Here is a 23,015-nt window from a genome sequence, read left to right as displayed (position 1 = left end):
CTAGGAAAAAGTCAACCTCAGCCACATATCAAAGGGTCTGGTAGATGTACGTGGGTTTTTGCAGGGTGCATGCTAGGAACCCCAGGGCGATACCAACGATTCTTGACTTTCTACAGTCTGGGTTGGAGAAACGTTTATCTGCAAGTACACTGAAAGTGCAGGTGTCAGCCCTCGGGGCTATGCTGGATATGAATGTGGCGGAGGATAAGTACGTACAAAGATTTGTTCAAGCCATCCAGAAAATCAGACCTACTTTTCACAACCCATTGGCCCATGGGACCTTAATATGGTCCTCAATATTTTAATGGAAGCCCCATTTGAACCGCTGGAAGAGATTCTGGTTATGTGGCTGATGATCAAGGTGGTGTTTCTAGTGGAATTGTATAGTGGAGGCGTATAAGATTAGAATCCTGGATCCACCAAAAGGGCTTAAGGCCATGGTGGCATCTTGGGCCGAAAAACAGGCAGCGTCTCTAGATGAACTAACCTAGTATCCTTTGTTTGTATATTACCCGCAAAGTGAAGCAACTGCTAGGGTACAGTATACCCATGCGTTCGATGCCATAGGGAGGTAAAGGAAAGTGCGGATTCTTACCTGTTAATACGCTTTCCTTTACTCCACCATGGCAGCATTATTCCCAGCCTAGTTTTTGCTTGTATTTCTGTTATGTGTATATTATTTATGGAAGCTTTAAAGTTGAGACACAGAGCCCAGGGTATATATATAGGTGAGTAGTGTTCACTCTAGAAATTTTTTAGGGCAGGGTGCTGACCACGGGGAGGGCACATTTTTCAATCGCGAGGGCACATTTTTCGTTTAGGAAGGCACATTTTAATTTTAAAGGGCAAAATGATGCGATATATATATTTATATATATATACTGGGGGTACGAGCCGGCACTCACTCCTTATGATAAGTCAGATGCCTCTGGGTGCCCTCCGCATAGAGTAAACAGGTAGTAGATAGAAGGCGGCGTCACTCCAAAAGGACTTGAGTAAAGGTATTTATTTGAGCATCACATCAATGGACACAACGCTATGTGTACATAGCGTTGTGTCCATTGATGTGATGCTCAAATAAATACCTTTACTCAAGTCCTTTTGGAGTGACGCCGCCTTCTATCTACTATATATATATATATATATATATATATATATATATATATATATATATATATATATATATATATATATATATATATATATATATATATATATATATATATATATATATATATATTTTAGAGAGAGACAGTGGACAATGTGAAATTTGAAAGTGGGGGGGATGGAGAAGCGATGGTGGGGGTTATGTGCGCGCCGAAGGCGCGCTCGCTCCAGAAAAAGGGGGCGTGGTCACCTAAAATGGGACGTGTCCTTGAGTGTAGTGTGCCACACCATATATCTCTTATGTACATTATGTAACACAATAGTAGATCCCCTTTTACTTGCCCCACAAACATTATGCCACTCGGAATCAGACAAAGTTCATGTTAAGGTGCCCATACATGGAGCGATGTGCTAAAGCTGCATGCATTTTGAACTAGATGCAATCTAGTTAAAAGTATGTGCAGCACATACTTTTTGTGCTTTGCGATGTGCGATGCGAGGGACTGCCCCCTGGAGCGTCACACCATCAGCACATCTATATAAACCCTCTTGTGACACTGGAGCATCAGGCAATAAGCACATTTATGCTATATAACCATCTTGTGACACCTGAGCGTCAGACCATCAGCACATTTATGCTACATAACCATCCTGTGACACCTGAGCATCACACCATCAGCACATTTATGCTATATAACCATCTTGCGACACCTGAGCGTCACACCATCAGCACATTTATGCTATATAACCATCTTGTGACACCTGAGCGTCAGACCATCAGCACATTTATGCTACATAACCATCCTGTGACACCTGAGCGTCACACCATCAGCACATTTATGCTATATAACCATCTTGCGACACCTGAGCGTCACACCATCAGCACATTTATGCTATATAACCATCTTGCGACACCTGAGCGTCACACCATCAGCACATTTATGCTATATAATCCATCCTATGACACCGGAGCGTCACACCATCAGCACAATTATGCTATATAATCCATCCTGTGACACCGGAGCGTCACACCATCAGCACATTTATGCTATATAATCCATCCTGTGACACCGGAGCGTCACACCATCAGCACATTCATGCTATATAATCCATCCTGTGACACCTGAGAGCGTCACACCATTGGCACATTTATGCTATATAACCATCTTGACACCTGAGCGTCAGACCATCAGCACATTTATGCTATAAAATCCATCCTGTGACACCGGAGCGTCACACCATCGGCACATTTATGCTATATAATCCATCCTGTGACACCTGAGAGCGTCACACCATCGGCACATTTATGCTATATAACCATCTTGACACCTGAGCGTCAGACCATCAGCACATTTATGCTATATAACCATCTTGTGACACCTGAGCGTCACACCATCAGCACATCTATGCTATATAATCCATCCTGTGACACCTGAGAGCGTCACACCATCAGCACATTTATGCTATATAACCATCTTGTGACACCTGAGAGCGTCACACCATCGGCACATTTATGCTATATAACCATCTTGTGACACCAGAGCGTCACACCATCAGCACATTTATGCTATATAATCCATCTTGTGACACCTGAGCGTCACACCATCAGCACATTTATACTATATAATCCATCTTGTGACACCGGAGCGTCACACCATCAGCACATTTATGCTATATAATCCATCTTGCGACACCTGAGCATCACACCATCAGCACATTTATGCTATATAAACCATCTTGTGACACCTGAGCATCACACCATCAGCACAGTTATGCTATATAACCATCTTGTGACACCTGAGCGTCACACCATCAGCACATTTATGCTATATAACCCATCTTGTGACACCTGAGCGTCACACCATCAGCACATTTATGCTATATAATCATCTTGTGACACCTGAGCGTCACACCAACAGCACATTTATGCTATATAACCCATCTTGTGACACCTGAGAGCGTCACACCATCAGCACATTTATGCTATATAATCCATCTTGTGACACCGGAGCGTCACACTGTCAGCACATTTATGCTATATAATCCATCTTGTGACACCTGAGCGTCACACCATCAGCACATTTATGCTATATAAACCATCTTGTGACACCTGAGCATCACACCATCAGCACAGTTATGCTATATAACCATCTTGTGACACCTGAGCGTCACACCATCAGCACATTTATGCTATATAACCCATCTTGTGACACCTGAGCGTCACACCATCAGCACATTTATGCTATATAATCATCTTGTGACACCTGAGCGTCACACCATCAGCACATTTATGCTATTTAACCCATCTTGTGACACCTGAGCGTCACACCGTCAGCACATTTATGCTATATAACCATCATGTGACACCTGAGCGTCACACAATCAGCACATTTATGCTATATAACCACCTTGTGATACCGGAGTGTCACACCATCAGCACATTTATCCCACATCCCCCTACATCACATATCATGCCTCCATCCCCTACATCACACCTTATGCCTCCAGCCCCTACATCACACATATTGGGGTGTATTCAATGCTGTGGGCGAGCGTTGACAGCGAGCAGGGCTTTCTGCTCGCTGTCACCACTCACCCTGTCAGTATTCAACGCAGCCCCCTCATATGCCAATTCCCCCTCGCTTCCTTTTTTGAGTGAGGGGGAATTGGCGTATGCGGCTGCAGAAGCTGCGAGACTTGCGGCTAATTACAGCGAGTTTGCTGCATTAGCTGCAGGTCTCGCTGTTTAGGGGAATCCTCGCTGTCCTGTGACGGCGAGGATTTCCCCAGAACGTTGAATAGTGCAAGCGGCCAGCGCGGGGGTTAAACAGCGAGGATCGCTGGTTTTCTGTGATCCTCACAGTTTAACCCCCTCACCGGCCGCTCGCAGCGGCATTGAATACCTGCCTATTCCTCCATCACCTATATCACATTTCATGCCTCGCTCCCCTACATCACACATTATGCCTCCATCCCCCCAACACACATTAGCATGTCACCCCCCCTCCCCAGCACACATTTACATGACACCGCCCCCTCCTCAGCACCCATTTACATGCCACCGCCCCCTCCTCAGCACCCATTTACATGAGACCTCCCCCAGCGCACATTTACATGACACCCCCCCCCCCCCCCAGAACTTATCACATACCGTAACCCAGGGCTTGACAATTTAAAAAAAAATCTAGGAGCCAGGATGAAAGTGTAGGAGCCAGAAAACTAACAATAGGTAAAGTGCGTGCCAAAACGTCACACCATAATGCCTATTACACATGTCGAACACCCATTAGATATTATACCACATGCCGCAATGCCCATTACACATTATACCACATGCTGTAATACCTATTGCATATTATACTTCATGCCATAATGCCCATTACACTGTATACCAAACACCGTAATGCCTATTGCACCTTATGCCACACACTGTGATGCCCATTATATATAAAACCACATGCCATAATGTCCATTACATATTATGCCACATTGATACCAGGCAGGGGCAGATCCATAAAAATACTACAGGGGGGGGGGGGGGGGGCACCATTAGAGGATAGTGGATGAGAAGGTAGAGGTGGACAGGGAGAGGCAGGGGGTGTTGCAGAGAAAAACAATGACAAACAGGGGGTGACTGACAGGAAGAATCCGTGGGTAACAGTGAGAGGAACAGGGTGACCAAGAGTGGGTGAAAGGGATAGATAGAGTGTGACAGAGAGAATAAGCAGTGTGACAGGGGGACTGATGGAAATGGGTGAAAGGGAGAGGTAGTGACTGTCAGTGTGAGAGAAGCAGAGGGTGACACAGGCATCACTGTTTATATCCCCCTGTGCCCCCCTCTCCATTTCCCCATCCCCTCATTCCCAATAGAAGCAGTGCTGTTTACTGTACCTAGAGCAGTGAGTCCTGGCAGAGTTTATTCTAGGGGTGCTGGCAACAGCCTCTGGTGTCTTTGCTATCAGACACATAAGCATCGGGTTCCCGGTGGAGGACTCCATGCAGGAGCAGTTGCAGCAGCCTCTGGTGCCCCTGTCATCAGACCATGTGAGCAGCAGCCCCGCTGTGGGTTATACTGTTAGCGGTTAACTATAACATCCAGCGGCAGCGCCGCAGCAGCCAGCAGAGCCGCGCACAATTCACCCGGCTGCTGCTGTGTAAGAGCACACAGCAGGTCCGCAGCGCGACAGCCCCGCGATGGGTTATACTATAACATCCAGCGCCGCAGCAGCCAGCAGAGCCGTGCACAACTCACCCGGCTGCTGCTGTATCAGAGCACACAGCAGGTCCGCAGCGCGACTATTTGAAAAGTCAAGACGGCTCCCGAGCCAATCAGGAGCTACCACTGTAGCTCCCCCGTGCTCAACTTTTAAATAGCCGCGCCGCAGACCTGCTCTGATACAGCAGCAGCCGGGTGAGTTGTGCACCGCTCTGCCGGCTGCTGCTGCGCTGGATGTTATAGCTAAGCTAACAGTATAATCCTCCATGGGGTCCGCTCCCTGGCAAGGGGAGGAGAGATGCTCCCTCAAACTTAAGAGCTGACAGCCGCTCACATAAGAGGAGGTGAGCGGCATGTCAGCGTGGCAGGGGGGAGGAGGGATGCTAGATGGAATAGCTGACAGCCGCTCACAATAGGAGGTGAGCGGCATGTCAGCGTGGCAAGGGGGAGGAGGGATGTTGGTGGAATAGCTGACAGCCGCTCACAATAGGAGGTGAGCGGCATGTCAGACTGCAGGGCTGAGGGGGGAGTGACCACTTCACACGCTGCCGCGCTAGAAGCTTAACACTGTCAGCGGGAGGAGATTTCTAGCGCGGCAGCAGCAATTGACTTGTGCAGGGCGGCCACAAACGGGCAGGGCGGAAATCGGCGGGTTGGAAAGGGGCAGGGCGCAGCGCCCTGTAAAACAAGCCTAGCGGGAACACTAGGTGAGGTGTCTTTTCTTTCCTTTCCAGATATCTACCTGTTGGGAGAAAACCCATACGTTGGCTGCCATGGTGGAGTAGAGGAAAGCGTATTAACAGGAAAGAATCAGCACTTTCTCCAGCAGTGCTTTACTGATGCTGCCATAGGATTATTGCCATTTACTAAGCAATGACAAGCTGAGCTTTTTGTTGCTTGTTACAAATGCATAATGCAATCTGTGGATGGAGTTATGATTATCAGTGTTGCTTTTAAAATGGAGCTATAATGTAGAAGTGCATGCTGTTTATGTGGGGCTGCATTGTAATGGAACTAGAATAGGTATTGGCTGTATATTTTTCTATACCGTGGCAGACTGCAAGCAGTCGCAGCAGCGGCTTTTCCCTATCCAGTGAGTGGTATGCATGTGCGGATGCACTATTGAAGAGGTGGATTACTCAGTGCGCAAAACGGTGCTGTTGATTTAGATAACTCAATGAGTGTGCAAACAAAGAGATGAGAACCCTTCACCAACCCATTCACTTCCCTGATAATATGAGGTTCTGGATTCGGTCTCCTGAATATTAGACTATTATGCCTAATATTCAGGAGACCGAATCCAGAACCTCATATTATCAGGGAAGTGAATTTAAAGTTTTTATGGTGCGCTGGTGAAGGGTTTGTTTGCTCTCCCATGAATGTCGCAAGTTGGAAGGTGCTGCATGTGGTAAACAGCAAAGACAGAGGACACTGTAATAATAGAATGGTCTCTGAGGAACCTATTTATCATATGATATTTGTGGTATTTCCCTGAAAACAACTGAAAATATTAAGTATCAGCCCAATATACAATAGATGTGCTGCAGTATTTATCTCTATATCCATATATTTCAAAGAGCAGCTGTAGCCTACATAGTTTTATTTGGGGACTGTGAAGCTGTCCGATGTTACCCCGCAGCTAACACTATCTTCAGATGACATTAGCCACTGTAGCCTTTCATTTAATTTTTCTTTGTTGGCTTCTGTGATTCAGGGCACTTTAAATGCCCAATGTGCCCCTTACCTGAAGTATACTGGTAATAGTAAGCAGTAATGAAACGACATTGAGGGACATAGGTCATAGTTTGTGTGCTAGAAGTTAAGTTAAAATGTAAAAGAAAAACAATAAAAACTCCATGGCACTGGTGTGGAAATAGTGATCTAAATATTGAAAGAAGACTTTTCTATGATGTCGTTGTCTGCGCAGGGCACAACATATACCAAATGAAAATCGTGGTCTGTCGATTTGCAGAAAAAATATGTATCTAAGTTGCTTTTGTTTTGGAATTATGTGGCAGAGCATCTGCCTGCCATTTACAGTGCATCATCTTTATGCTCTGAAAAATGTGCACTCTCCCCATGCACTTGCTGGGAGACCTGGAACATGTGTCTGGAAACCTATACCACTTTTACACCAGCAAGCCATGTCGCACCCAGGATTTGGGACCCGGGTGCGACCTGGCTTGTAACCCCTTTAACACCGCCATCTCCACCCGGCATAATAGCGGGCAAAAGACATTTTACCGGAGGTGATCACAGAGATGAAAAGAGCATCTCCCAGCAGTGGCTTTCATTGCAGTGAACGGGTCCTGGGTCACATTGACCGCTGTTACCAGTTTACACTGCACAGTGAGCCGAGTTGAACCCGTGTCAACCCGGCTTGCTTTCCAGGTTATAAAGCCTGGTCTCACGACCCAAATTATTTCAAATGGAAACGTTTACACCTCCTGCAAACCAGGCTTTTGCGCGCTCCCGTGCAAAAAACAGCGTCATTTTGTCTGGTGTAACAGGGTTATTGTATGTAGCCACTAAGTAAGTAGGGATTTTTCAAAATTCTGCTCCTAAGGGGGTAAAATGGGTTCAAATATTCCACCAAGCAAACCTTTGCCTGAAACTGGGCACGTCAGAAAGCAAATTATGAAACTTTAAATACAAAAATATAAAAATGACGTGGAGTAAAAATCTATGCTTTTTGGAATGAAACAAGCAGCAGCTCACTGGTTGTAAGCCAATGGGTATTCAATATGTAAATATTTAATAACATGTATACAATGATATGAAATAAAATAATTAAAACAATATAAAAACTAAATAATGTGAAGCACTGTTTCTATTGGAATAGTCAGCACAGGTACGCTGATGTCTTATAATGCAGTCTAGTCAAGTGAACATAGATAGAGCCACACATGAGTCAACCGTAATTGCTGCAGCGTTATTAAATGCATCTATTCACCCAAAGCAGCAGTTTTATATACTTCTCTTCTTTATCATCATGCACACTATCATTGGTGCAAAGGAACCATCTAATAAGATTTATATGCGATTGCATTCAACTCAAAATAGCCCTGAAGTCCATTGACACTCACTTTGTAATTATTATTTATGGCAGAATGCCCCAATGCATCCCATTGTTTGGCTTACTGTATGCTTGGTACCACTTAAAGTGAAAACCAGGTATTTCCTGCCAATAACTTTGTCAGCCGCACATTGAGCCTAATTCATTATTGCTTGCAGATGGGCAGGCCAGGCCCCAACCCATGATGCATTCACGAAATGTTGCCATTGCATAGCTATAATGTGTGTTGTGCTACACAGCGACGTGTTCGCATATCACTGGTAGCCCCTGACTGCGCAGCCTAGCTGTGAAGCCATGTACACGACCACCAAGTTTTGTGGCACAGCAACTGCGTGCCCCCCCTCTCCGACTGAGCCCTTACACTGTGTTCACACTCTTAACAATGCGACCGCAGTTTGAGACCACACACTGGCATTAGGCACAATCTGCCGGCTTTACTAAATTAGGCGCAATGGGGCTGATGTATGAAGCAGTGATAAGGGAGGAGAAGTGAGCCTATGAAGGTTGACATACATTCGGTAGACCACTAAAGGTTGACACAAGAAATAGGTCGACAATGGGAAGGTCGACAGTCAAAAGGTCTACATGAGTTTCTTTCCAAAGCAGGTCATACACTACCATCCACTAGATGTGGAGGGAGAATATAATAGTGTGCCGAGCACGGTACACTGATATGGTACACTGATATGGTGTCCACGTCGGCTTACGTGTAAGTAAAAAACTCATGTCGATCTTTTGACAGTCGACCTTATGCTCGTGTCGACCTTCCGACACTTTTGACCTTAGCCAGGTCTACCTTTTTCATGTGTTGACCCCCCACAGGCTCAAAGCTCTATCCTGACCAATTGAGGAAAAACAATCCAGGATTAATAGGCAGATTGTCCATTTTATCCAATACACAATACAAGTCAGTGACTCTGTTTATTCCCAGACAAGATGTGTGTGTGTGTGTATATGTATATGTGTATATATATATATATTTCACCAGTTCAGTCTTGAATAGATCCTCCAGAGAATGCAGCTAATATATCTGTTTTCAAATCCTCAGGAAGATCTTCTGTTAGATCCTTCTGTAGCAGCGCAGTGAGTCCATCTCAAACAAACCCCCATGTATCATTGAATAAAACCTCAAAAACGCACATCATAGTATAGTCTGTTTTCCCCTTGCCCTTAGTGCACCGTAAAACCAATGGACACTGTGATGACTGAAGAGACACTTCAGTGAAAAACATAATTCCCAGGGGAAAAAGGAAAGTTTAATCAATGTAGAGGATTGCTTGTTTTCCCCGATCCCTGCTCGCCGGCTGCATTTTTCACTTATGCCCCCCCCCCCCAAAAAGAAAAGTAAATAGACATGGATAAAAAATGCCTTCAATAGTGGGGAAAAGGGTTGAAATTGAATAGACTGGCATCTAATTCCATTTTATTTTGGGCTAGCCATGCACAATTCACAAACTATCAAATTATTTAACAAGTCTTTGCACATGTGAGTAAACCTGCAGAAACCTGGGTCAGCGGTGTAAATGGGTCAACTCTTGTCCATTTACACGGGACTTCTACCCAGGTCCTGACCTGGGTTGAACAAGGCTAGGACCTGGGTAGAGGGCAGTGTAAATGGGTACACCGGGTCTTCCTGTTTATAGCAATGGGGAAGCCAACCCCCAGACCGCAGCGCCCAACAGTCAGTATGGAGGTTGGGCAGGTGGCGCACACAGCCTCTGCTGCTGTACTCTGCAGACAGCAGTGGAGGCAGGGAGGAGGTGAATGGATGCCTGTGTGTGGCATCCATTAACCTCGCAGAAGGGGGCTGGGGGTTAGCACAGCAGCTTACCTTGGTGCTGAGCTTGCCCCCAGAGCAGCGGTCCAGGCGCTTGAAGATGATGTCATCTCTAAGCGCCACTTCCGTCTACACTGCGGGTTGGCACCACAGTGTAAACTGTGCAATGGAGGGACTCCCGGGGAGCTGCTGGGAAAGTTTAAGGGAAATCCGGTATGACTTGTGCCTCAGAGAAGTCGGACTAGTTTTTTAGTTACAGAGCAGTTCAACTACAAAGTCATTGTATAGATTGTAAGCTTGCGAGCAGGGCCCTCCTACCTCCATGTTGGTTTGTTTCTACCAGGTTTGTTTTATCACGGTTGTTAACCATAGGCATTAGTGAACATGCACACTTCATGTCTCCTGCGGTGGCATACCACGATGAACACTGCTTGACTGGAGTTAATTATAGTTATCATTATCTATGAGAAATACATGGTCTGTACTGTGCATGCTAATTTGTGTTTCAAGTGCTGAAAATACTATTCTGTTTCAGATTGACCAGAGCAAGTATCAGGTAAAGGGCGGGATTCCCTAAACTAAAAATGTGGTAAAAACCCTGTTGTTATACCATAAAGACGGGGTTACCTCCTCACCTGTGTCCTCCTCCTCCCTGCACTGCAAATCCTCTTCTGGGTGCAGGGATGAGGAGGAGAGCCTACCCGCCTGCAGCAACACATAAGCCGGGTGAGGGAGGGGGAAACCAGCAGGACCCGCTGCAAATCGCTGGCTCACCACAAAGGACAGAGCTGTCCTTTGCCATAATTATTGCATATGTTACTGCATATGCGATAATTATGTCTGCGGTAGCCTGCGATGTGCGGTGGATGGGGGGGTGCAGATATTAGAGAATCCCGCCCAAAGAAAGTTAGGATTTGCTCAGTTTCTCATTTTCTCATTGCTTAACAAGTAAGAAAGAAGATGGACAACACTACTGTAGGTTAATAAATAGAAATAAATATCACATATACCTATGTTTTCAAATTTATGTTAAAGGAGAACTTTAGGATTGTGTTAAGAATAAAGTAACCTTTCGCAAAATCGTTGCAAAGGAATTCTTAAATCTGCCATTGTTTATATCTGTAGCGGTCCTCGGCCATGCTTTCCTCTGGATCTGTACATACCTCAGTAGGGTTTGGCATCTTTCATGTAGTAGCAATGTTATGCTTACAAAGAAAGATGTACTTAGAGTGATAGTGTAAAGATCTAAACTACCAACCAATCAGCTCTTTGCTGTCATTTTTCAAACACAGTGTTTAACAAGACAGTCAGTAGCTGATTGGCCGGGACTTTATTTCTGTTTGCTTTCTCGCTGTCAGCGGTTTATTACGTTTCCCCAAAGGTTGTGGAATTTGCTTTGTTGCCGTATAAAATTGTTTCATGCATACGCGTTCCCTTGTCCATGGCACAGCTAAGCAAGGTCCTTTTCTGTGGTGACCGTTTTTTCAATAGTTAAACCCTTCAGACACTGGAGATGATTATTTTTTTAAAATTGATACCACCAAAATTTTCTTTAAAAATCTGCTGCCTATTGGCTGGTAGTCTGTTTAGTTCTAGTATAGAAAGAATGAAGATAGTGACTTTATTCCATCATCCAGTTGCTATATTCTTTTGCACTGGGTGCTAAAAATATTTAACATGAGACTTCTATACTCCCATGAGAGAACTGATGAGGTTTGTTGCGATAAATTGCAGTAGGTGTACAGAAATTCTTTCCTTTAGGTAAATGTAGAGCATCTTATGATATTGCTGTCTGTGTTGATGAAACACTAGGAGATCAATGAATCTCTATTATGCCCAGTTTCCTTCATGGTTATGTGGAAAACAAAGGAGGTATTGAACAATCCAGGAATCTTAGTAACAATATAAATGAATAAAATGCTCCATTAAAATAAATGCACTCCGTTCCTTGGCCTGGCTGTATTGAGCAAACATTTCACTTAGTTGGTCATTTCAACTCTCATGTAATGAATTGTAGCTCTTTCTTAGAACTGCAGGTTCCTTTTCATGAGGTTTAATTTCCGTATTCGTACTGATAGATCCCATACATGCTAGTAGCCTCCTGGAAAAGAGTATAGGAAATAATGTGGTCATAGGGCAGCGATGAAAAGCATTTTCCATACTATAGGGCACCATCCAGTAATTGGGCCCCTGTTGCTATCTCTGGCTCTGCATGGTTTTACAAACGATGTACGGTAGACCAAAAGGCAACTGAGGCCTAGTTTTGTGCTTGAGGCAGCTGATGGGCCGTTGTTTCCTCCTCAAGTTTCTCTTTTTGATAAGTCTATCTCTCCTTTGTTTTGCAACATTCTCAGAATGACGACGGTTAAGCACGGTCTGGAGGGTTAGGCTACAGTAAGAGGCTTGCGTAAAGCTGCGTACACACTAGATATTATTAAATGAATTTGCCAATAATGACGTGATTACAACATCGCTGGTTGCTAGCAGCATCTTTTGTCGTTTGTACATTCAGCTTAATCGGGGGATGTCGCTAGTGAAGCAGCATGGTTCTCTTATCACCCCCCACCACCTTTTGCACTGTCTGCAACTCTAGAGCTGCTTGTACATGACCACTATGGATTGGAAGGAGACACTGTAGCCAATGCTGACACCCTGTCCGAGTATGTGACTGCTAGGCCACCAGGGGTGTTCGGTCACCATTCTTGATATTTGTGTACTGTGTAGACAATGGTCACTGTCAAAATGCTTCAGTTGCTTAACCTGACGTCTTTTGACCTAACATGTCTCATCCTTTCGATATTCTGTTGCTATGTCTGATTCCTTTTTGATGAACTAATTGTAGAAAGCAAACCTTTTTTTTTTGTGTACACAAATTTTAAGATCGGTTATGCTGGGTACACATGTCGTTATGACAAATTATTATTACTCCCATTGCTAGTGACATGGTTGCCCCATTGCCTGTACATGCAACTCAGTCAGTGGATGTTGCAAACAATGTCACCCCCAAATTAATCATTGTGGGACATTTCAGGAAAATTGCTATTGGCCTTTCCTACTGACCATTTATCCTCCCACTGATTTGAATAGGCCTCAGTAACCCCAAAATAAATCGATGCGTAGCCAGTGTGCTGCTGCTGAGTGACAGAATCTTGTCCAGTATGGACACAAACGTACCACTGGGCCTGCAGCTTGGCTTTTCCGCTTGAAGGCTGTGTGGTAAGAGGAATAAGTAGAGATAAAAGCTAGCATCCAGGGATGATTGCTCTCGGGTCTCAGTATTTCCCAGTGTGGTAATGTTGTATGCGCTTCCCGATTCTTCTCATGTCTTTGACCTCTGTAGCCCTCCTTATAAAAAGATATGTGAAATTAATTGCTTCAACTGTGTCTTTTCAGTACATACAATAGATTACCATGGTAACCTTAGGGAAATTGTAAACTCTTATTTATTTTTTTCCCCCACATAATCCTTAAAAGTTCAAAAAGAGTAAGAATCTTTGAGTAATTGTTAAGATTGTTAGTTTATATAATCTTATTTTCTTTGCAGAATAAGTACATGAATGTATGAGTTTATTCAGTTTACTTTTTTTTTTTTTACTACTTTAAAAAGTAAACTGATTTATTTAATACAATGACCATGTCCATTTTATAAGTACCATGAGTGATTGATGCATCTTTCCCTGTCCCAATGTCACGCTTTTCTCTATGTCTAATCTGTGTAACCGCAGTCTGCATACTCTACACAGTGTTATCTGTGTATACTTCACCCATTTGTCTTCCTATGTTCTACACCAGGGGTGGCTGGACTTTTGTAACCGGGATCTACTTTTTGTACACTTACTTACCGTGATCTACCAGCGCACAGGATATATATCCTATATATATGTCTAGTGTCCATGTGTCACTGAAACACTGCCATCTGTTGGCAGCAAGTGAAACTACTTCTAGCTTTTGAAGCATTTTGTTTTGAGCGGGGCTTACTAGTGTGTGTGTGTGTGTGTGTGTGTGTGTGTGTGTGTGCATATAGAAAGATAGATCTACATAGATCTAGATCAGTGGTAGCCAACCCTAGCCCTCGAGAGCTACCAACAGTTCACATTTTCCAGACAACCTAGCTGCTGCACAGCTGCACTCATTACTCACTGACACACTTTAAAAGATACACAGATGGAGCTAATTAGCTCACTTGTGATTCTGTGAGGAGACCTGCAAAACATGCACTGTTGGTAGCTCTCGAGGACTAGGGTTGGCTATCCCAGATCTAGATAGAAGTGCAATGGAATATGCTGTGCTATATAAGAAACTCTTAATAAATAAATAAATATAGATAGATAGCTCTAGATAGATATATATCTCTATCGATCACATACTAACTGGAGTATCCGGCGTTGCCCGTGATTTTAAGAATGTTTTGTTTACAAAAATAATTATAAATATTAAACACACAGTATAAATAAAATTAGTTTGTTAATTTACGTTGGAGCGCAGAGCATTAGGCATCTCCTTATATACTCTGTGCTGCTAGGGGACCCTGCGACTGCCACTATATAACTCTCAGTGCACATCAACTGCCAGTGAGTCCAGGACAGTGATGCTTGGGGTGGCATTAGGTATGGCTCCCCTTTTTGAATATTGAACTGTGCTGCAGCCTCACCTCTGCAACTGCCACAGGTAAGGAAGTCCAGAAACAGAGCATTTTGTACCTAATGGATACCACGTTTAATTTTGTGTGATGAGTCTGTTCTGATCAGGATGTCAGGATAGAACCATCCTCTCTGTATAGAGATGTAATCCATGTCCAGTCCCAGTGCTAGAATATTTTTCTACTGAGTGTCCGCTTCACATTGAGCAGTCACCTCAAATGTAAGAAATGGGTGCCACGTCAGGGTAGTGGAGGAACAGTTAAGATGGTAACCGTAGTAACTTACCCAGATGTTCCATCTTATGTGTTCCTTGTTCCTGCTGGTGTTTATTGGTGCCTGATGAGGGGATACGGTCATTGGGTCTACAGCAAGTTGGTCAACAAGCATGGTCGACACCGTTAGGTCAACAGGTCATTAGGTTGACACAAGCATTAACTCAACAGGGTCTAGGTCGACAGGGAAAAGGTCGACTTGGGGTTTTTCACTGTTTTTTGAGCCGACATGCCGTCAGGCGGTATTTCATGCCCTACCATCCTCTAGGGCGTGGTGGGAGAATAAAATAGTGTGCCGAGCACAGCAAGGCACCGTGCCGGAAGCATTGCGAGTGAAGCGAGGTGATGCGGTGCATTGGAAACTGTGTCCATGTCGACTGTGTCGACATTTGGGTAAAAAAAAAAGTGAAAACCCCCATGCCGACCTTTGGACTGTCCACCAAACCCTGTTGACCTATTGCTTGTTTCGACCTAGACCCATGCCGACCTAATGCTTGTCCACCAACTTGCTGTAGACCAAATTATTCCAACCCCTGATGAGATGTTAACTTGAAAGCATTCTCCGTTTGCAGCATTTATCCCACACCTACCATAAACTTGTGCACAGTATGTATAGATATAGCTATATATATATATATATATATATATATATATATATATATATGTCTGTCTGTCATCTGACATTTGGAAGGATAGGTATCATGCGATGAAGAGGAATAGAAACCTTAATTGCATACAGCAATTCCAATGCCATGGAAGGTCTACAGCACTACCGTGTCTGTAACATACTGTATATCCCTTAGTTTGCAGAGTGCAGTTTACATGGCCAAAGGTATGTGGACACCCCCTTCTAGTTAGTATGTTTTGCCATTTTAGCCATAATTGCCAGTGGGTGTATATTTGAAGCATACAGACATGTCACCTCCATAACCAAGCATTAGCAGCAGAATTGGTGGTACTAAAGTTCTGCTTGAGGTTCAGTCACACAGAAGTAAGCCACAGCGAGTGCTGGAGTGCATCATTTGTCTTTTTGTTTATAAACTCACTACCAAGCCTCTGGAAGCAACAAAAGGTGTCTATTGGATAGCATTTACATGGGTGAGCAGCTGCGTATAAGCCTAGAACGCCATAAGCTATATTAGCCATCATCTACACCTGTGCAAGGCAAATCACTATTATGTTCTAGGTCAGTGAATCCTCTTCTCTGGAGTGATGAATCACATCACACGTCACAATATGGTACTTGAACAGACTATAGCTTGGCGAATGCCAAAAAATGCTTTCTGCCCGGATGTTGCCATCTGTAGTTTGGTGGAGGTGGAATAATGGTGTGTGTGATGATCATTTCTGATGTGGCTTGGGCCAATAGGAAAACCTAATTCTATAGCCAAAAATTAAATGAAAGAAGGCAATTGTGCTTTCCAAGTTTGTTGAAACAGTTTGGAGAAGGCCCTTTCCTGAGTAAACGTGACCTTACCCTTGTGCACAATGCCAGGTCCTTCAGAAAGTGGTTTGACTCAACCCTATTGAACATTTTTGGGGTGAATTAGAGCTAGGTCCTATTAGCCCAACAACAGTGTCCCTCTTCATTAATGCTCTTTTGGTTGTGTGAGTGTGAATCCCTGCAGCCATGTAACCGATTGCAGCTAAGAAAGGACCAGTTCCACGTTAATGCCAGGTTTTTGCATGAAATGTCAAACACATGGATGTGAGTCAGTGTCCACAGACTTTTGGCCATGTAATATCTGTCAAGTAGGCTATTCCTGTGCTACGCTGATTGCTCTGCTCCTTTTATTTTCATTTTGTTACTATTATGTTTTCTGTTCAGTTTGGAATTTAGTTGTCACCGCAGATAGAACTTGAATCTCATACTAGGCGAACGTGCACAGCATGGTATTAAATAATGATGTTGTCTAATGAATGCGCTCAGTCAGCAATGTTCTTTACTTGGTGTTATTAGCATCCCTTGTAGCTGCCACCAGCGTGGCAGGCATCCTTATTTTGTTGTTGTGCAGACACAATCACTGCTCTTTAATTCTCACAGTACGATTCTCTTTTTTGTTATGACTGTGATTTTCCACTTGAAGTTTATTTTCTTCAGACTTGTTTTTTTCCAGTTTTTTTTTTATTTTTTGGGGGAAGAAAAAAAAAATGCGTATATATCACTTGTAATTCAGCATACCTTCTTTTATTAGATATCCTTATTTATGTGGCTACTATTTCCAGACCTGACCTTTTGGTCTAGAGCTGCAACTGTTCTCCTGAGCTGATTGCCTCTCGCTTTATGTTCTGCTGCAAACAATAGACAACACAATAGTTTGATGCAGTCTGTAGCCTTTGTATCATTCCTTACACTGACCTATAACAGACACCAGTGCCGACCATCTTTGGTGATACAGAATATTCATGTAGCACATGATCACTGCCCAGTATTACACTTGAATTATTAGGTTGCACCTTTATGTTAAGTGAATGTCACCAGTAAAGATTGGTGTAGCAATGTACATTACGGCTATAAGCATACAAGCAAGGGTAGATCAGAGCATGAGATGTACTAAGCTTACAAAGTGCAATCACAGGTAAGGGTATGTCACATAACGCTTCATAGATTACATAATGCTATTGTACAGGACTGGGCAGTCCAGGTGTCACACCACGTTGGCTTGGCACTAATAAAACCATCCTGGCATAGAAAGCATATGCAGTCCTTTTTTTTATTTTTTTGCAAATTCTGTTTTATTGAAGATTAAAGGAATGAACAAGACATTGTACAGTTAGCGGAAGTATGTCACACATTACAAGACATACATCATTTGCTGTAGTCATTTAAATATCCATAATATGTTGGAGAAGCAAATAAACAGATTTTAAGAGAAACATTTGTACGTGTCAAGTTATGCGACATAAGAAAATAAACCATCATAAACTCGGTACATTTGCGTAAAGATGAGGTGTCAAAGAGGGGAGGGGAAGAAGGGGGAGGCAGATTATAAGAAGCGGGTTAGGGAAACTGGGAAAGGGAGCCCTAGCAGCAACTCAGCCTAGGGTGTCGTAGTGGAGGGAGGTAGCATATGGTGTTTGTATTCTGCTGTCTCTTTGAATTGTAGCCAATTAATCCAGGTGGTGGTGAATTGAGAGGAACCACTTCGATAGCGGCGGTTGCACATTAGATCTCCAGTAGCATGGTATGGTGGCTCTGGCAGCATTTATCAGATGCCGTAACAGAGAGTTCTTATTTGATGTATGGGGAAGTCCATTAAACTTAGCAGCCAGAATTCGTGAGTCGCTGGGATGGGCAAGCCCGTGATTTGTTTAGCGAGGGAGTGAACATGTTTCCAGAAAGCGGCTACTATGGGGCAATCCCACCGAATGTGAAGGGGGGTACCTGGGGAGAGTCCGCATCTCCAGCATTGTGCCGGGATGTTGGGGAACACTTGATGGACACTGCAGCCCTTTTTTAATCCTCCTCATGGCTGTGAACAGTAGCTACTGTAGGTGTGCATGCACAGATTTACACAACAAACGCACCAGTTATTGCACTAGGAATGTGCATGAATAACCAGAAGTTTCATGTCACCTATATAGTTCTACATGCTGTTTTATGACCGTAGATAGTCTAGCTCTCTTGTTACACCAGAAGCACCCATGATGTCTTTATAGGCAGGGTCACATTGTAGTGTGGCTTGGTCTGCTCTACCTGGAAAGTTCTATTTCTCATTAACCAGATGCATTTACCTTAATCGAGCTGATTAGATCATTTGGTGTCAGTCGAGGCTACACTGTAGTTTTGTCGAACACGCAGAATAAATCTAGCATGTTTGACAGTTCTAATTATGTGTGAACTGCAAGTCGGCCGCATCGGAGACTGTATGCTGTCCCTGCCCAACAAGGAAGGAAGGTGGAAGTGACTCCTCTCAAATGGTAGTACGCAGATATCATGTAGCCATATATAGTGTTCATTCTAGCACCGGCCATCTTTGAAAACCCATGCAGTTCCTCTTCCCTGCCTGGGGTGCCGCTGTCTGCTGTAGTGCTTCTAGCACACGTCTGGTTTGCATATCGGTGCTGATATACAGACCACGCTGTGCTAGAAGCACTGCAGCAGATAGCGACACCCCAGGCAGGGAAGAGGAGCTGCATGGGTTTTCAAAGATAGCGGGTGCTAGAATGAACACTACATATATGTTAGATCTCTGACAGTGGAGGAAATTTATCAAAGCTTCTAGAGAGCTAAAGGTTAAAGAGAAAGTAAAAAAATATTTTAAACACAGCCTGTAAAATGAGGGGAGGATTCATTAGTACTTTATCTCTCCACTATATCTCATCAAGCTTTGATACATCTCCACCAGTATATGGGCCATGGTATCTGCTGGGTTTCCAGACTGTAAGATAAAATGTCTATCTGGGTATTCCCAACATTAGGAGGGAAACATTTCCATTACTCCATTTCAGCTTTTTACACACATGCGTTTGGTCTTGGCTTTTAACATTTGTGGGAGCAAATCTGTTCCAAGTCTGCATGTTTGTGCCATGCCAGGGGAAACCATGCCTTTTTCTTGGCATGAGCAAGGTGGGGGCCACGGAATAGAAATCTGTTTGTGGATGAAATTTCTTCTTATGCAACAAGAAGGGGCCTTTTGGAAGAGGGGCTGGGATAGTTTGGTCTACAGCAAGTTTGTCAACAGTCATTAAGTCGACATGGGACTAGGTCGACAGTCAAAAGGTCGACATGGTTTTTTTGACCCGAATGGGGACACAGTCGCCATGGACACAGTTTCCAGTGTCCTCCTGAGCTATCCCTTAGTCTGACCGTTGGTTGAAACGCACATCTGTCCTTTAATATTTTCTGACTTTTGGCTTGTTGCTTGGTAAATGCTCTTGTGTATATTTTAGGCTTATTTCCAGATGCATCGTGTGATGTGTCCGTCTCCTCCTGAATATTCTACAGTGCATCTGTCTATGGGCAGTTCCTTTCAGTGCTGGTTGTTGTCCTAATTTGCTGTGATCATATGTTCGATCAAAGAGCCCGGCAGAGTGCCTTCCAGCTTGTTTTGAGGCTGTTTCCAGGGTAAACAGTACCACAAAGATGTTGACACTGACTAAAGTACAAGAGCGTGTATGTGACTGTGTATTGATTATAATTTGTCTCCCTGACTGACATAGGGATGTATCTATCTTGCTTACAATGAACAGTTATTAGTACAGGTCGAGTATCCCGTATCCGAATATCCTTTATCCAAATTATTCCGAAATACGGACTTTCCAGAAAGTGAAATTTTTTTTTTTTTTGCTAAAAACTCACTGGGGACATTTGTAACAGCATCACTGGGGACATGATATGTAACTGGCACTATATATGTGCAAGACAATGATTGCTTGGCATTCAAATTCAGTGCTGAGATAGTACTCACATTTTGTTTCACGTTTTGAAACCTTGTTTTTTGAACAATTAAAATATATTTGTGTGTATTTTATGTGGTAATAAAATATATTTGTGTGTATATTATGTGTTTATGCAGCATATATGCAAGATACTTCAAAATACATCATTGAAATATTAAAATATTCCGAAATACGGAATAATCCGTTATCCAAAATTCTCCTGGTCCCGAGCATTTTGGATACGGGATACTCAACCTGTAGTAAGTTATGGGTTTTTTTTGTCAGGTGACAATGAGTCTGATTCAGAGGCGGATGCAAAATGTTACGCAACTCTGAGTTTGTATAGCTGAGCAATTATTGTTGCACTGTTGTTGTACTGCGTCCGAATCACCTTTGGATCCGGCCCTCTGTCTCCGTACACTGGCCAACTTATATTTACTGTTTGCATGGCCAGATCACAATGTGAAGCTATTAGTGTGCTGGCTGATGAATGCATACACAGACATATAGCAATTATACCCATGCGAATGTCAATTTCAATTAAGTCATTTTAGCATCAATTGATTAAACGGATTCTTTTTCAATTTTATAAATAACAAATTAAAGTATAACTAAACAGATTTATTTTTGAGTCCTCACACACAGTCATTATGATTTTAATGATGACTTCCCTCAGTATTTTTCCTAAGACATCCCTTTGTTTCTGAATCCAGGCTGCTACAGGAAGTAGGCCAAATAGACATTTCATATACTGTATATTATACAGTATTAATACTTTTTTTAATCTGTTTTCCTTCCGTTCTACATAATGCATGTACATTTGCACACGTATGTAATTAAATATTAATATGCACATTTTTTGGACTGGACATGCAGCAATATTGGGACAGCTAGCTGATGTTACAAGGGTATCAAACTTAAACAAGTCTTATTTATTATTTTCATCAAAATAATTACTCTACTGTATGATATTTTTGACCAATATCGTTTGTTTTGGCTATTCTGAACGATATTGGTCAAAATCTATTTCAATGCGTAATCTACGAACTAGGAATGATGATGTGCGTATCCGCAGCTCAATTTGGATACCTTTAAAATAAAAAGCCTATTGACTGTAGATAGATCTTTCGAAAAATCATTCAGTGTGTATGCACCACATCTTTCATCCAGGACACTGGTGAAGTTCAAGGGAAATTGGTCACCAATGGTTTTCTGTGCGTACATCGCTGATGGGTAGTATTGGAGATTTGTAAATCCAAAATGTCCATAGGATTGGTAGGCATTGACTTCAATACACATGCTGGTGCTTCCATTAGACCATAGCCAGGTAGCTTTTGTGGGTTTGCCCAGAAAGGAGGAGATGGCAACTAAATCTACCTGTATATTGTATATAGTGGATGCACTACCTACACACTGTTGGCGATATGTCATTTTCTGTGTGTGTTACACTAATAATCTTCGCGATGCAGCCTAGTGTAAGCTAGTGACTTCATGGAGATGTAAGACACTTGTTTGTATGCCTCAGTGCTAGTTATTCGTACATTGATAAGATGAATAATAGATTCAGATGACCATGTGGCTACTTCTAAAGTGAGTAGATGGCGGTGCCTTACTAATCGCAGAACATAAGTTATAAGCTGTAATAAACTAGTGTCATTATTCTGTTTCAGATTTTGAATTCGTTGCATTTGCATGAACCCATTCAGCTCAGGAGAGCGGTGATATGTCACAGTATGGATAAAGCTCTAAAGGAAGGTAAGGAAAGTTCAATTCCTGTTACTCCTTCTCTGGCCGATGCTTAATTTTTTTCTTTTCTCCTGAAGAATATAATTGGTTCCGATTGCCTCTCCACAGTAGCCTGCAGGCACTTTATAGCAAGTTGGAAATAGCTCGGTGTGCCCAGACATAGATCACAGTAGCAATGATGAGGCTGGAAAATAATTTGAGATGTCATAAAGTTCTGTACACGATAAGAACAAAAATACAAATAGATTTATTATTGCCAGGTCCTGAAAGACCATTGCGTATAGAAGAGATTGTTCTAGACCAGTGGTAGCCAACCCTAGCCCTCGAGAGCTACCAACAGTTCACATTTTCCAGACAACCTAGCTGCTGCACAGCTGCACTCATTAATCACTGACACATTTTAAAAGATACTCAGATGGAGCTAATTAGCTCACTTGTGATACTGTGAGGAGACCTGCAAAACATGCACTGTTGGTAGCTCTCGAGGACTAGGGTTGGCTACCCCAGATCTAGACAGTTCAACCCTGTAAACCTCACTGGAGACCAGTGCTGCCTATTAATGATTGCACTTTGACCTATGTCTCTAAGTATCATTTTAATTTATCAGACATTTAGGACACCATACACTATAACGAGAAATTGCGTGCGATCTCTCTTGAAATGGCCCGACAGGTCCTGGTCGCTGGATCACATGCGATTCATTGTGTGCAGTCACACAATCCCATATATTGCATGGGATCCTATTCATTGGCCGGGGTTACGATAAATCCTTGTTGCAGCACCGACTATCTGCGTATCT

At 43.2% G+C, this 23,015-nt stretch overlaps 1 protein-coding gene across 1 annotated transcript in view; it reads left to right on the top strand.

Annotated features, from left to right (window-relative positions):
• The window catches only part of SNX25 (sorting nexin 25), a 189,442-nt gene that overhangs the window by 16,300 nt on the left and 150,127 nt on the right, over positions 1 to 23,015 (top strand). Inside the window, exon 2 of the mRNA XM_083170201.1 lies at positions 22,141 to 22,225. Coding sequence (XP_083026327.1) covers positions 22,141 to 22,225 — 85 coding nt within the window. The remainder of the gene's footprint in view (positions 1 to 22,140; positions 22,226 to 23,015) is intronic.

This window comes from Crinia signifera, chromosome 1 (assembly GCF_055691185.1).
Source record: "Crinia signifera chromosome 1, ASM5569118v1, whole genome shotgun sequence".
Classification (NCBI taxonomy): Eukaryota; Metazoa; Chordata; class Amphibia; order Anura; family Myobatrachidae; genus Crinia; species Crinia signifera.
Note: the sequence above shows the minus strand (reverse complement) of the source record. Positions and strands in the feature narration are given on the sequence as shown.